Raw genomic sequence first — 16,882 nt, forward strand, 5'->3', positions numbered from 1 at the left:
AGAGTTTTATTCTTTTAAAAGTATAATTGGCTACAGGCTGGCTTGACTCCACATTCCCACCATAACATACACTGTAGGGATGGAACGCTGTGACTCCCATAACTTGAAGCAAGTAATTTTCTCAGGGCGACGAGAACAATCGGGATGAATGATGCCAAAGACAGAATCATTATCTCATCCTCGGCTTCCTTCAGCAGTGTCTGTGCACTGTGAGTCTTCTTGGTTCATTAAAGGATCAGAACACAATGTTTGTTTGGAGAATCATGACTTGGATACTGCATCAGTATCATTCTGAGCAAAGTTTTTCATTTCCCTCACACTTTTTTTTCAGCCTTAGGAGAATTCCTGGAAAAGCCAGGTCTTCTTGGTGGATACTAACATTAAACCCTCTACCCTGTCAGTGGAATTATAAATTCCAGAAAGCAGTTCCTAATTTCATTGTGTATTGTCTTGTAAGATAATGATTGACAGATTCTTTTTTTTCTTCAAAGCTTCCCACACTAGCTGACTTTCTCACTAGTCACTAACAGAGTCCTGCCAGTCTAAGGCATCAGTGTATGTCGATTGCAAGCCCTTCTTCTCCAGTTAGGTTGGTTCCCCCAGTGTCTGTGAACACACACACACACACACACACACACACACACACACACACACACACACACTTTCTTAAAGTGAAGCGAGAACCCAATTCACCCAAGGCAAGAGAAAAAAAATACTGCTGTGCGCACTGTTCCTGTTACCTCAGAGTAATACGGTAACAGCAGGAGATTACGGTACTAGCTGGGGCTACTGACTGTGTTACGTCAGCGAGAGCTGCAAAGTTCCCTGCCATTCTTTGCTGATGTCGGGGAGCTGAATATTAAAAGGGTGAAGGTGGAGTTATTGCCTGGCTGTATTTGGTTTTTTCTCTTTCTATTTTCTCTCTTTATTTTTAAAATCTCCAGGTAAAGCGTCTGTGAGACAGGCGCTTAAAGACGTCTGTGGTAGAGAAAGGGGTGAGTCAGCGGGTGCAAAAGGACTAGAAATTGGTTCGTCGGAAACGGCTCCCTCTCCCCCGAGGGAGGAGGCGGCAGGGCTGCTCCTGGGACCGAAAGCCCGACCAGTCCCCGCCACGCGCGCGCGAGTGGCTCTGCATCCGCGCTCCAGGTGAGTGCGCTGCAGCGCCGGGCGCCGGCGTCCAGCAGGGCCGGGTGGATTAGGGAAAACCTCCCTGGGCCTCAGGGTGAGACCCAACTCCCACTTTTTCCCCCAAGCTCCTCCCGCTTCTTTCACCCGCACCCTACCCCACCTCGTTTCCCTTATATATTCTGGGAAGTTATCTCCTCGTTAACAAGTGTGTTTTTTAACCCCGTATTTACCGCTCCGCGGTAGGGGAAACGGGTTTCTGCAGTTGCTTGCTTTTTGTACTGCCTGTGAGCTCTAGAACTTGTGATGTTCACAGCAGCCTTTGCCCGGGAATCCCGCCTCAAGGCCCAACCACAGAGTCCTTACAAGGCAAGGTGTGTCCCCACTCCCTGCATTCCTGCCTGAGTCCCTGCGGTCGGCCCGCAGCTGTGGAAACCTAGCTTTCGTACGCAGACCGTGGTCCCCAGCTCGGAAAATACGAGGCGTCCCCTGTCCGCCGGCGCGCGGACTTGATTTTTACGCCTACTGTACAAAATCCGCAGTGACCACCGCCTGCACAGCCCCTTAGACAGAATGACGCTCCCCGCTCCCACTCTTCTTGGACCCCCCGGAGCCCGCCTGGGTGTGGCTTGAGGCTCGAGTCCTCTGGGACCGCTGATCCTCTGGCTAGGAAAAGAATCCTGGACCGATCTAGGTCGCATTCAGCCCTCGTTGGGTCGCGAGGGCTTTGCTCTGGACGCGGCTCTCAGGCCGGCTTGGCTGGTCGACAGACCGACGCTCTCCGCACACTCAAGTGTGAATTCCTCGAGCGTGAGCGTGCGCGTGGCACTGGCCCTGCGGTCTCCGGGTCGCAGCGGCTCCCTCTCCCAGGCCGCCTCCTCCAGGTGACTGCGAAGCAACCTGTTCAAGTGGCAACCGGGTAGATCCTCCGGGTTTCCACCGGCTTGGCTCGGCGCTGCATGCCCGTCAGCCGCAATCGCGTTTCTCGGGCTCTGGGATTTTAATTTCACTGCACGGCTGCTAGCAGTCCGACCGCCGGGCCCTGCAGCTTGGGGGGGTGTGTGTTTCGGATCTCGAACCCCGCGAGAGGCTGCGCGGCGGAGCGCGCCAGGGCAGATTCCCAGCGGCGGGGCACGGCTCGCGGTCCCCTCCCGCGCGCTCGCCTGCTGCTGGGCGAACCGCTTCGGGATCGCAGAGTCGGCGGGACTCCCCGCCGGGTCCGACCGCCAGTCGAGGCAGGGCACAGCCTCGCTCCCCGGGGCGCCTGGCTTACACTCCGCATTTCTTTTTGCGCTCTTTCAGGAGGACGCTGGCAAACGACGCTCCGCAGCCGCCTCGGTCTCGGCAAACATTTCACATCCACGTCCCCCGGCCTGCGCGGCTAGAAGCTGGATCTACCATGAGTCCAGCCACACTGACGGTAACTGCGGGTGGAGAGAAGTGCCCAGATGCCAACGGTCCCCGCCTTTGAGAGTCGACGGCAGACCCGTACGTGCTTGTGGTTTGTGGGAGAGACAGGCGCTGGATTTTTGAGTTCCAAATTATGTGCAGAATGCTCAGTCTTCACACCCGGACGGATCCGACAGTACAGGAAAGGGGACTCGCGTAATTCTGGACTGCATTTTGCATCGCGTCTCCTCGAGCTCCGTGCTGAGTCTCGCGTAGGGAGGGAGTTGGGGCCCCGGGCCAGCGTTGCTGGTGCAGAGGGTCGGCGGGCAGCCCCGCGCGCCCATGGCCATGTTGCCTTTAATGCCCTGCCCCTTTGCGTGGCCTTCTGAGGGTTTCCAGGGCTGGCCCGGATTGCTTCCCACCCGTACGCTCTCTCTTACCCCCAGACAACCCCAGCAGGCAAGGCTCCCCGGAGCGGAGACCTTTTGACTTCCTGCTCCCTCGCTCCCACCTCCGCCCAGGCCCGGAGTGGCCCTCAAGAGCCGGACCTCGCCCGGCCCCGGCTGGGACCATGGTGTTTCTCTCTGGAAATGCCTCGGACAGCTCCAACTGCACCCACCCGCCGCCACCGGTGAACATTTCCAAGGCCATTCTGCTCGGGGTGATCTTGGGGGGCCTCATCCTTTTCGGGGTACTGGGGAACATCCTTGTGATCCTTTCCGTGGCCTGCCACCGGCATCTGCACTCGGTCACTCACTACTACATCGTCAACCTGGCGGTGGCCGACCTTCTACTCACTTCCACGGTGCTGCCCTTCTCCGCAATCTTCGAGATCTTGGGCTACTGGGCCTTTGGCAGGGTCTTCTGCAATATCTGGGCGGCGGTGGACGTCCTGTGCTGCACTGCGTCCATCATGGGACTCTGCATCATCTCCATCGACCGCTACATCGGCGTGAGCTACCCGCTGCGCTACCCCACCATCGTCACGCAGAAGAGGGGTCTCATGGCTCTGCTCTGCGTCTGGGCGCTCTCCCTGGTCATCTCCATCGGGCCTCTGTTCGGCTGGAGGCAGCCGGCCCCGGAGGACGAGACCATCTGCCAGATCAATGAGGAGCCGGGCTACGTGCTGTTCTCCGCGCTCGGCTCCTTCTACGTGCCGCTGACCATCATCCTGGTCATGTACTGCCGGGTCTACGTGGTGGCCAAGAGGGAGAGCCGGGGCCTCAAGTCCGGCCTCAAGACCGACAAGTCGGACTCGGAGCAGGTGACGCTCCGCATCCATCGCAAAAATGTCCCGGTAGGAGGCAGCGGGGTGTCCAGCGCCAAGAACAAGACACACTTCTCCGTGAGACTCCTCAAGTTTTCCCGGGAGAAGAAAGCGGCCAAAACACTGGGTATCGTGGTCGGCTGCTTCGTCCTCTGCTGGCTGCCTTTTTTCTTAGTGATGCCCATTGGTAAGTCTTTACAGCACCTCATTTTAGCATTTAGGAGTCTTCACCCTCTTCCCATTATGCTACCCCAGACTCACAGTCAGGGGTGGAAGAAAAAGGATCTGCATTTCAAACAGCAAAGCTAGGGAGGGCAGTTGAGGAAAGGCTCCTATGTAGAAAAGTACATTTTCATTCCCTTTCTGCTCTGGTTTCATTTATATAACGTCCTAGGGCACTTTTTCAACTACTGCAAAGTGGCATCCTACTGAAGCAGATTAATTGGTCTCCTTAATAAGAACGTCAAGTTTTCTTAATGCCTTAAAGCATGTGTTTAATTTAAATACATCCATCCTCGGATTTCAAGTCTCAGTCTCCACCAGGCACTTAGGCAGGGACCATGGAATGCCACTATCACCTCTGCTGCTGTGGACTGCAGATTCTTGTGTCCTAAAAGTAAGCACCATGCTTATTCTGAACAAACGTGTAATTTTATTAGTAGATTAGATTATTAAGGGTTAGTTATAACGGTCTGCTTATGTTCTGTATCTGTGTTCATTTTGTTTTCTGGATTCAGTGTGGAAGAAAGCACGGTGAGTCACTGACAAGAAAAAAATAATAATAATGTGTCCAAACCAATTTAACCTTTAAAGAATTCAACATAATGTTTCCGATAAGTAAATACATTCCACTTTATTTTAATACCAAGTATTAAAGCAAACACTACTCTTATCCAAATTCATTCAGGAAGCTTCAGAGGACACTGTTTGAAAGTAATACAGTAATGTTACAAATCCAATTTTCGCAAATGCTAAATTAGCTGTTGTCCAACTAATTAGTTCAGTATAAACTAAGCTGATCCACTTGGAATCGTCGTCTATCTCTGGAAGGCCTTCCTGAGATCCCAAAATGGTTGTTTGCTATTTTTAGTTTGTGAGCTCAAATATAGACCCACACGTTGGTTATCCACTAACTCTGGCAAACAAAAAATTACACTAAAAAATGAAGAGAAGTCTGTTTCTGGACTTTAGAGCCAATTTACATGGCACGCACTGAAAGTAATTTGCAACGCTGTGTAGTAACAGCAGCTATTGTTTTTTGAGGGCTGACTATGTTTTGGATATGGACAATTTCCCATCATTAGTCCTGTCAGTAACTCAGTGAGGGGGGAAGGGATTCTTCGGGTTCCAGAGCTTTGCTGTCTAACGCCATAGCCACCAGCCCCACGTGGCTATTTAACGTAAGTTAAAATTAAGGAAAATTAATATTCAGTCCCACCAGCCACACTTCAAGTGTTCAATAGCCACATGTGGCCAGTGGCTGCTGTTTTGAACAGCAGAGATACAGAACATTTCCATCACTGCAGAAATTTCTACCCAACATGGCTGCTGGAGAGGCCCTTCCAAACCCACTCCCTGGCCTTTCCTCATTATTGCTTTCTCTGCTCCTAGAATGATATCAGAGTTTTGAATTTATTTAAATAACACTCTTTACTTGAGCCACTGGCTGCTTACCTGCCTGTCTGCATACCATCCCCTCCTCCTGAAGTTTGCACGTTTATTCATGCATCTATCTGTTCACTTGTCGAGTATTTATTAAACACTTGCTCTAGACACTTAGGATGAACAAGGCAGAAGAACCCTTGCAGTAAGATGTTTGCAATCTTTGGGGGGAAAGAGACAAAAACAAATAAATATATCTTAAGAAGTCAATGACTAATAAGCAGTATTTTAAAAATGAACAGAATAAGAGGATAGAGTGGTGCTCTATCTATCGATGTGGCGAGTGGGCAGAAAAGTCCTCTCTGAAGAGGTGATATTTGAGCAGAGACCTGACTGAATTGAGGAGCAAGCCTTGTAAAGTCTGGAAGGAAGAGCTTTCCGGGCAGAGGGAACGGCAAGTGCAGAGGTGGGAAGGAACCTGACCTATCTTTTAAGCCAAAGTAGAATTTGCATATTCTTCTAATTGGGATGGGAAGCCATCCAATCAAAGGGGCTTGAGCAGGTGAGTGGCTGGTCTTATATTTTTAAAGGATCGTTCTGGCTTCTGGGAGGAGTGAGGGCTATTTTGGGGTGAGAGTGGAAGCAGGGAGACCAGTTAGGAGGCTGTTGGAGACGTCAAGGAGAGAAAGGTGAGGATGCCCTGCACTCAGGTGAGACAGGTGGGGGTGATGTGAAGTGATCACATTCGGCACTTATTTCAAAGGTAGAGCTGACAAGTTTGGACATGGGATACGAGAAAAGGAGAGGACTAGAGATAAGTCCCGGGTTTGGAGACCTAACAACCGGGTAAATAGTAGTGCGTTTTACTGAGATTGGGAAAACTAAAGGTCATAAGGGGCTGGTGGGAGTGTGAAGTACAAGTGCCTATTTTGTACAGACATGTTGAGAAGTGTCTACTAGATGTCTAAGTAGAGATGTCAAGTAGGCAGTTAGATACATGAATTTGGTACTAAGCTGGGCTTATGATATAAACTTGGGACACATCACCATACTTAAAGCCACAGAAATGGAAGGATCTGCAAGAGAGAAAGTCTGGAGAGAAAAGAGAGATAAGGACCGAGGCTTGGGGCGTCCTGATATTTGAAGGTCGGGAAAAGGAGAACCAACCAGCAAAAGAAATTGGGAAGGAGTGGCCAGGGAGGTAGGAGAGCCTGATGTCCCCGAAGCTGAATGGAAATGTTTCACCAAGGCAAGAGTCATCAGCTGTGTCACATGCAGCTGCTAGGCCAAGTCAGAGGAGGACGGGGAATCAACATTGGACTTGGCCATGTGGAGGTCCTTGGTGATATGAGGAGGTGCTTTGAGGATAGTAGTTTCCGTGGAGTGATGGAGACAAAAGCCTGACGGTGTGCTTTCTTGAGAGAATGAAAGATGAAGTGGGGACAGTGAAAACAGGCAACTCTTTGGAAGGGTTTTGCTAGACAGTGGAGCAGGGAAATGCAGTGTAGCTAGAAGGATCTAGAGAGAATTTTCAAAGGTGGGAGACAGGATATCATATTTATATTCTGTTGGAAATGATGGAATAGAGAGATCCTGATGGTGTAGGCAAGGAAGGAGACCAGAGGGTTTAGAAGTGACAGGGAAACCATGGTGTATGAGCACAGAGGCAGTAGGTATGGAGGGAGAAAGGTAAAGCTCTCTTCCAAATATATGTATATCCTCAATGAGATAAGAATCAAGATCATGTCAAAATTTGATGAATTTTATGTATTTTTAAAACTAAGTTATTTTTAAATTTCATAATGACCAAGAGAATAGAAAACATGCGAGTTTTTAAAAAGCAGGTGTTCCTCACTACCAAGCCAAAAACATTGTTGTGAGAGTTAAATTTTAGATGTGGGTAATGGCAATTGCTTGTGCTTTGCTTTGCACCTCAGGAGCAAATTGGAGTCAGACAGATAAAACTAGACATCAGCTTAATTCCTCTTTCTTCAGGTTCCCTTCTGTATCGTTCTGCTCATTCTTAAAAAGAAATGAACCAAGTATCTAAATGTCTATGAAACTGTCCTGTGATATCTATATTCCCTATCTTCAGTAAATCGAGCTGAGTTGAAAAGAAAAAAGCAAGAATTAAGATCATCACCTAAGAGTGGGGAAGGAATAGGAAATGAGGGAGGTTTGAGGAGCAAAAGAAGATGTGACAGATTAATCTTTGAGATGACGGAGAACATAGATCATGGACATTTAGGAGGCCCTGAGGATGTGTTTGAGACTTAGGGTCATAAATTTAAAGGAGGGCCAGTCAGGAAGGCTGGATACTGCTTTCTCACAGCTAAGAGGCTGAGGGTGATAGGGAATGTTGCTGATGGCTGACTGTATCTAGGGACCCTGGTAAAGAAGGGGAGTGTGCTATAGCTGATTCACTTTGTTATACAGCAGAAACTAACACAACATTGTAAAGAAATTATCCTCCAATAAAGATGTTAGAAAAAAAAAAAGAGGAGTGTGTGAAGGGACATAGGCTAGATCAGATTAGGGGTCATACAGAGTTAGATGGTGGAAAAAGTTTAGGTGATTGGGAAAAGATAGGTGATTGGGAGTTTGGGACTGCTGATGGTGGCTTAGCTATCCAAGGAGAAGAGCATGATAGAATGGGTCTCGAGGTCCTCCAGGGGAAGGGAGACTCTGGTCTAATCATAGCCTCCCTCTCGGATCTGCTGTCTTGGAGACCTGGTAATGTTGAAGTGAAGATGGGCACAAGATCACCGAACCTACCACATCTATGGTCCACGTTTTCTTCCTGACACTAAACTAGTAAGACACTATTTCTTCCAGGAGTTATGGCTGTATAATAAATTCCAGGCACTGCGTTAGACAGAACAGAAAAATGACTAAAGCACATTCCCTGCCCTCAAGGGCCTCATAATCTAGTTAAGGAGACAAATTGAAAAAGATTATCACAAATCGGTGAGATTGGTCCCCAAAGTGGTATTACAAGTGCTGAGGAATATAACAATGAGCTGTGTCTGGAGATCACTACAGAAGCTTCTAGAAGTATTGCAGTTGACTAAGCAGGGACTTGAAGACAGCACGACGTCTGCTGGGCCATCAGTGAGATGTTATTTGTTTTTAGTAACTATCTGAAGTACATAGTTCATGCAAAATGTGAATAGAAGGATAAACATGCCGTTATTATACACAAGGGACACGAGCTCTTAAGTATAACAAGTAGTCTCTTGGGAAGAATAGCTTATCAGTTTGTGCTAGGCTGCCAGAGAACAGCGGGATTGGAAACTAAAACCAGAGCAGGGATGAGTGACTGCAGTGTCCAAAGCTGAGAGGTGAAGCACCCACCTGTGTAAGAACCAGACCAGGATAATCAGGTGAGTGAGGACTTTCCATTTCATTGCTGAAGGTCCCTCTGGATTTATGAGAAGGTTCTGTCTCCTCCTGGACTCTACACTTCACTCTCTCCCCAGCTCCTCCCAACCAGGGCTGGGTTGGTTGCTGGATTTAATAGTGTGATTTCAGGTAGGAATCTAACTTGTCTGCTCTCAAGTCTAAGCCTTGCTAGTCGTGTTTTCTTTCTGCATCCTAAATGTTTGTTTGAAATTGAGAACCCCTTCGGCGGAGGGGGCGGGAATCATGCTTCACGTCGTTATCAGTCATTTATACCTTAGACTGAATGTTTTTAAAAACCAAGTTTTGATCATGAAGCTAAATAAAGAGAATTTGAAGGTGTTAGCCTTCAACAGATGAAAGAAGGAAGGGTATACCTGTGCCTCAAGGAAGCTTGGGCACCTGAAGTGCGTGCATCATCTTTGCTTATTTCATCCTTTTGTCTAGAGCCCAACAGTACCAAAGGCAGTGTGCTGGGTGGAAAAAGTGTTGACCTGAGATTTCAACCCAGGCTTTCTTTTTCATAAAATATGCCTAGCATAGCACCTAACACAGAGCAAATGGCAATAAATGTTAATCTTATCTGAATTAGTATGATTCACAGACCATCACTGACATATGTTTTTTTTTTTTATAAATTTGTTTATTTATTTTTGGCTGTGTTGGGTCTTCGTTGCTGCGCACAGGCTTTCTCTAGTTGTGGCGATCGGGGGCTACTCTTCGTTGCGGTGCGCAGGCTTCTCATTGTGGTGGCTTCTCTTGTTGCGGAGCACGGGCTCTAGGCGCAGGCTCAGTAGTTGTGGCTCGCGGGCTTTAGAGCGCAGACTCAGTAGTTGTGGCGCACGGGCTTAGTTGCTCCGTGGCATGTGGGATGTTCCTGGACCAGGGCTCTAACCTGTGTTGCCTGCACTGGCAGGCGGATTCTTAACCACCGCGCCACAGGGAAGTCCCCACTGACATATGTTGATGCAGGATGTTGCCATGAGGAGTGGATGGACTTGGAGGTCTGAGAAAAAGAAAGCATCAGAAAGAAAAAGGATGAAGGGGGGCAACATCTACTGAACATATGGTTATGTGTCGGAACTCTGGGCACATTATCTGATTTAAATACAAAACAGGCATTATCGTCAGACTGAGCCATTGCTATTATCTCTGAATGAAAGGAGACAGCGTTGGGCTGAGCTGTGGTTCAGGTGGAAATCAACTATTTGAGAATTAGTTTAAAATAAAAAAGGCAGCAGATAGCACATGGTAAGGAAGGAGAATAAGTTTTAAGATGGAGTGTTCGGGGAAAGGCAATACTGGGAAGGAGATTATCAGGTGGAAGCAGTGAGGCAGAGAATGATTCCTTCACTGAATCTGCAAAATTTCATTGAGTGTGTAGTATGTGCCAGGCAACTAGAGAATCCCTGGAGATAAAGACAAACAAATCCCTGCCGGGACTTCCCTGGAGGGCCAGTGGTTAAGACGCTGCGCTCCCAATGCAGGGGACGCTGGCTCGATCCCTGGTCCGGGAACTAGGATCCTGCATGCCGCTCCTTGGCGTGACCAAATAAATAAATAAATACTCATCTGCTTTATCCCACAGCATACATACAACACTCTTAGAATAAAAATAACGGCACAACCAGCAATATGATTACTGTAAACATTAAAAAAAAAAAATCCCTGCCCTAGTGGAGCTGAAAATCTGCACAATTAAATACATAGCAAAGTCTCAGATGCTGACGTGAAAAAAAGCTGGGAAAAGGGGCGAGTACATATAATGACGTAATGACTCTGACTCTTGTGCACGCCCAAGACAACGCGAGACTATGTTGCTTCGCCACAGGTACAAAAGATCAGGCCCCTGATATCTATAGAAAAGGTTGACTTCTGAGAGATAACGGGGTGGAGAGAATCTAAGAGCCACTGTGATTTTAACATGAGACCAGTTTTTCAGTTACTCTTACTGTACCACCAGTCATCTCAAAACATAGTAACTTGAAGCAGCAGTCACGTTATGGCTTGTGACTCTGTGGGGCAGGGATGAGTCCAGGTCCAGTTCACTGGGCTGTCTGGCTGGATGTCAGAATCGGTGGCCGCTCTTCCTCCAGGGGTTGAGACTCGCTCTCCTGCAGTGTGGCAGTTCTCTCTCCAAGAGGGCAGGAGCTGCCGGGCTACTGAAGAGAGCGGCCCAGACCGGTCCCAGTGTCACTGCTGCCTCATTCTGTGGGAAAAGCAAGTCATGAGGCCAGTATACGTTCAAGGGGGGGAGAGAAATAGACCCACCTCCTGATGGGGGAGCAGATCCACAACGGGATGAGGGGATTTTTGTGGCCATCCTGCAGCACCTCTTCCTCACAAGCATGTCAAATAACATTTCTCTTTCATCCTCCAGTTATTTATGGAGAACTCCCCATACGCTGGGATTTACACATGCACCATGTAAACACCAGTCTGGGTGCTTGCCTTCCTGCAGGCTTCTAATCTCCACAGAGAAATAGACATTAATCAGATATCCACATAAAAAGTGCAATGAAGATGATGGGGTTGTACCTTGGAAACCTACGCTGTGGATAAGGGTGACCCTGGGCACGAGGGCAGAAGAGTCTTGCTAGGAAGGAGAGCTTGACCTTTGAGCTGAGATCTGTAGAATGAGGAACTCTTCATTGGCTAAAAGGAGGAGGGAAGGAATGGGATGGGTAAAAACTCTGATAGGACTGGCCTGATGCTTAATGAGGATTTTCCAGGAGGCCAGTGTGGCCAGAGATGAAAGGCTGATAGAAAACTAGTATCGAATGAAGCTGGACAGAAAGAGATCTGACCAAATAAGCCTTTAAAGTCATATTATGAGTTTGTGATTTTATCTGAAGAGAGCCAGGAGCAGAGATGACATGATCAAGTCTATATTTTAAACTATCAAAGGCTTAGTGAAAAGAGGACTGTATATAGACCAGTTGGGAGACATTTACACAGGACAGTTGAGAGGTATCCTGCCAAGTAGGATTCTTCTCACTCGTGATTGAAAATATTTATTTCTGTGAGCTGCCACATAGCTCTTGAATGCCTCTTCTGTCGTTGCCTCCAGAGCAGATTTACGAGAAAAGTTTTCCCTGATCACAAATAGTCTGACCAGACTTGGCTTTAAGTTAATTGTGGCTCTTTTCCGCAAGACGCGTGTGTCAACAGAGATTTACCGTCATATTCAAAAGAATGTGCTGCAGGCTCAGAAAACGTCTCCTGTAAGTTCTAACAAAGCTTTGAGCAACAGCCACCTCTTTCAGACCAGCTGCACACTGGCAAGTCATTACTTTGAAGGAGACGATACTTAGTGACCTAAGCATTGCTGTGTTTTGTTACTTCATAGTCTCAGGTTCAGATGCTGGGATGTTTTAACCTGAGGCATTTTCTTTGGTGGTTTCACTGTCTTTTAGCCCTTTTACTTGGTTTTCCAACTGGACACTTACATAGTGGCTTCTCATTTTGAAACTGCATGTTTCTTTACTGTTTGAAAATTTCCCCCCCCCCATGTTTATATTTCGATTTTGTGATGTGAAATTGCTCATCGGTGCTCTTGGGCCACATTTTATTAAGTCATTGATTTTCTTTTTGTAAGATTATTGAATACATTGAACATTTATCACTTCATATCCTGGGTTGCCAGCTTTCTCATGCTATATTCAGACATGCTGAGAAAATGTACTTTCTTTATTTTTCAAAAACTGATATGATCTTTTTCATGAACTCCAGCGGACACACACACACACACACACACACACACACTTTTAGTTGAATACAATAAGTTCAGTTAAATCCAGTCACTTAAGCAGCGTCTCTATATACTCAGCCCCCCTTGGATAACTCAGCCTTTCAGGTTTGCCTGCTAAATTGTTAATCAGGGGCACACAAAACCTCGTGGTTATTGGGGTCGGGGAGAGAGGAAATTGTCGGGCCCTCAGTTGACCTTTCATGGTGATTTTTAGTTTCCTGCACTGGGGATGTTAACTTAGTCTAGTGACCGGTCCCCAGGCGCTAGTCCCCAGCCATCACGCAGCTGTCTCCCAATAAGTCTGAGGGTGCTCCCCCATGGACCATTGACCCACCTGATGACTCAGCCCCACTCAATCCTTGCTGCGACTACAGACACTCAAATGTTTATGTGTGTCTCCATTTGGTTCCTGGCTGGGGTGACAATTGCTCTGTGGGCATTAGCCAAGGAGTCACTTTATCCATAACAGCCCCCATGATCACCTTTCACAAGCTTCTGAGCTAAACCCTCAGCAATGTTTCATCCCTGTCTCAAGGTATGGAGAGCCCTGTGGGTTCCTTCCACACCCCTCCATGCCACACCATCTCATTCCACACCCAAGCACACCACACCAAACAGGTGTGCCAACCCAGACTTACTCTCTGCCCACCCACATTGGCTGGCACTTTAATGGGTGCTAGAGCCCTCCTGGGTCCTCTCCCAGATGCCCAGAATGGAGAGTGGGGAAAAGCACCTTCACTACCACCTTTATCTTCTTAAATGCCTCTGTGGTCCTCGTTGAGAGGGGAGCTCAGAACAAACACCAGGCTGCCTCTTTTCACTACCTCCTTCCCCACTTTTCCCCACAGTCCACCTGTGGAGGACGGATGTGGCAGGCTTTCCCTTCCTTTTTCTGGCTAAGTGGGACCCTCCTCAGAACCATGTCTTCTTCCTTCCTGGGGGCATCCATCTTCTATGGAATCGCAATGGCAAATGGATGCAGGCAGAGAGAGAGAGATAGGTTCACTAAAAAGGGAATAAAGACCAGGAGTATTTAACAATGTTATAATCTTTATACATATTCAGCAACTATTTTTCCCATTGGTTTTTTTTGCATTTTATCCTTTTTGTGGCTTTTACAAATACATAGACATTTCAAATGTTTATGTAGTCACATATTTTAATCTGTCTCTTCATGGATTGTGCCTTCTCAGGGATGCTTGGAGAGATCTTCCCCCACGTAAGTCAGATAACCTCTATTTTCTCCTCGTTCTTTTAAAGCATCATTTGTCACCTACCTGGAATTTACTTTTGTATTTTGGTAGGCGATGTCTGACTGTATTTATGTAGAAATGGTTAACCAGATATTCTTAAAAGATTTATTGAATAATGTATCCTTTCCCATCTTCTCTGGAAAACTACCTTTGTTGTATTAGAGAGAATCCTGAATCTAGTTTGGAACTCCCACTTCTGTTACATTTATCTATCTCTCTAATATTGGTGCTACATTATTTTAACTACTGTGGTTTCATAATACATTTTAATATTTTCTAGGTTAAGACCCTTGGATGAATATTCTTTTTTAAAAACTAAATTTATTTATTTTATTTATTTATTTTTGGCTGTGTTCTTCGTTGCTGTGCGTGGGCATTCTCTAGTTGTGGTGAGCGGGGGCTACTCTTCGTTGCGGTGTGTGGGCTTCTCATTGCGGTGGCTTCTCTTGTTGCGGAGCATGGGCTCTAGGTGTGCGGGCTTCAGTAGTTGTGGCTCACGGGCTCTAGAGCACAGGCTCAGTAGTTGGGGTGCACGGGCTTAGTTGCTCCGTGGCATGTGGGATCCTCCCGGACCAGGGCTCGAACCTGTGTCCCCTGCATTGGCAGGCGGATTCTTAACCACTGCGCCACCAGGGAAGCTCTGGATGAACATTTTTTTCAAAATGATTTTGTCTGTCTTTGCACGTTCTTCCAGGAAAAGTCTGGACTCATTTTGTCAAGTTACATCTCTTACCCCCACCAACACCAACACACACACACACATGCACACACACGCACTCACACACACACACACACACAAATCCTGTCACATGTTAATCATAATTTTTAGTATGTATAGATTAATTTGAAAGGAGACATCTTTATCACATTGAGACCTCCTGTTAAGAAATATGACATATGTAAATCAACTCTACTTCAATAAAAAATATATGACATGTTTCTCCATTTACTTCCCAAACTACTTTCGGACTATTGTTTAAACTTTACTGGCCTCTCACTGTTGTGGCCTCTCCGTTGCGGAGCACAGGCTCCCGACGCGCAGGCTCAGCGGCCATGGCTCACGGGTCCAGCCGCTCCGCGGCACGTGGGATCTTCCCGGACTGGGGCACGAACCCGTGTCCCCTGCATCGGCAGGCGGACTCTCAACCACTGCGCCACCAGGGAAGCCCTAAACTTTACTTTTAATCACACTTACTATCATGTCCTAGAAAAATGATTGTTACAGTGAAGTCAGGAAATGCTGCTTTGGTATTTCAACGTTAGATACAACACGTTGGTTTTTAGATCAGTACCCTTCATCATGTCAAGGACATATCTTTCTATAGTTTATAGAACAATTTTATCAAAAATGAATTTTTAATTTTATCAAATGCTTCTTTTTAAATATGCATCCGTATAATATTTTTCATTGATACTGATTTGATAAATTTTATTTCCTAATATTAACCTATCCATATATTCTTGGAATAAATTCTATCTGATCAGTGACATTATTCTTTTGTATGTTACTGCATTATACTAAGTATTTTATTTCTGCTTTGCATCTATATTTCTATGTGAAAGGAGTATATCGTTTTATTTTACAGTGTGTTTTTGTTGCATGTTGGTTTTGAGTTTATATTAACTTTATAAAACGCATTGTGACACTCTCCGTTTTTTTTTCTACCATCTGTACAATTTAAATAACGTAAGAATTATGTGTTCCTTGAAGGTTTGAAAGAACTTGCCCATAAAACATTTGGGCACAGCTCCTTTTATGGAGGCAACTCTCAGAGACTGGTTTCTATTTCTTCCACGGATAGAGGTCTATTCTGATTGTCAGATTTGATAATCTTTGTTTTCTTATTTTCTATTTTCCTTCTCATTGAGGTTTAACATTTTAGCACAGAATTCTACATGAAACTCTGTTATTTTTCATTTCTTTTCTATCTTTCTCATTTCCCACATCATATACTTGTGTTTTGTTGCTTTTTGTCTTCACTGAGATATCTTGAAAGATTGTCTATTTCATTAGTTTTCTCAAAGAACCCATGTCCTAGAGTTATTAATCACTGTGCTCTGTTTTCCAGTGCACTCATTTAGTCTCTAGAAATTTATTTTTCTGGTTATATTTTGTTCTTTTATATTAACTTGAGGAAAATGTTTGGTTCACATACTTTAATTTATTCCTGTCTAAGATTAAAAACAACCAAAGTTGTACATTTCCTCCAAGCAGACTTGAATTCTTTACTTTATGTTTTGCTAGGCAGTACTCTCATCCAGTTTTTGTTTTTCCTCTCTTAGTAGCTGCTTAGTCCTATGTGGACAGAAGAGGATTCATTGTATTATTGTTGTTTGTTAATTTAAAAAATAATTGGTGTTTTTATCCCCCCATTTTTAAAAATTAATTTTGAATTTACTGTATAGTGGTCAGAGAATGTGAATCCAATAATTTCTAGCTTATGAAATGAATTGAGGCTTTTTAATGACTTGATATATGACCAATACTTAGCACATTTAATAGATTTAATGTTTGAAAGATATATATTAATTAAACGTTAACAGGGGTGTTTTTAAGATCATCTTTATCCAGTATTCATTATCTTTACCTTTATCCCTGATCTACTTTATTTGTTACATATTGAGAGAGGTATGGTAAACCTTCCTACTGGGAATAATTCTTCCAATTATTTCTTATATTTTTAACAGGTTTTACTTTATATATGTTGATGCGGATGCATTTTACTTAAGAGATTAAGTCAATAATACCTTCATGTAAAGTATTATTTAGATTTATTTATTTAATTAATAGACTTTTTGTCCTATTTATTTTTCCTTGATATGTACATTTTTGAAAATTAATATTGCAATCTCTAATATATTTTTGTTTGCATTTACCAACATACTTTTGCCCGTCTTTTATTTTTAAATTTTATTTGTTTAATATATTTATTTTGGCTGTGTTGTATCTTCGTTGCTGCGCATGGGCCTTCTCTAATTGCAGTGAGTGGGGGCTACTCTTCGTTGTGGTGTGCGGGCTTCTCATTGTGGTGGCTTCTCTTGTTGTGGAGCATGGGCTCTAGGCACGCGGGCTTTAGTAGTTACAGCACACGGGCT

General features: G+C 45.5%; 1 protein-coding gene across 2 annotated transcripts in view; it reads left to right on the forward strand.

The window, feature by feature from the left end:
* The first annotated feature begins 829 nt into the window (after positions 1-829).
* ADRA1A (adrenoceptor alpha 1A) overlaps positions 830-16,882 on the forward strand; it is an 85,436-nt gene continuing 69,383 nt past the window's right edge. The window contains exons 1-2 of one of the 2 annotated variants that reach the window (XM_004270686.3): positions 830-1,146; positions 2,428-3,968. In XM_004270686.3, the coding sequence (XP_004270734.2) occupies positions 3,086-3,968 (883 nt within the window). In that variant the 5' untranslated portion in view covers positions 830-1,146; positions 2,428-3,085. Of the gene's footprint in view, positions 1,147-1,787; positions 2,010-2,427; positions 3,969-16,882 lie in introns of those variants that run through there. The other variant, XM_049711755.1, reaches the window with a different exon arrangement.

The sequence above is a fragment of the Orcinus orca genome, chromosome 6 (assembly GCF_937001465.1).
Source record: "Orcinus orca chromosome 6, mOrcOrc1.1, whole genome shotgun sequence".
Taxonomy (NCBI): Eukaryota; Metazoa; Chordata; class Mammalia; order Artiodactyla; family Delphinidae; genus Orcinus; species Orcinus orca.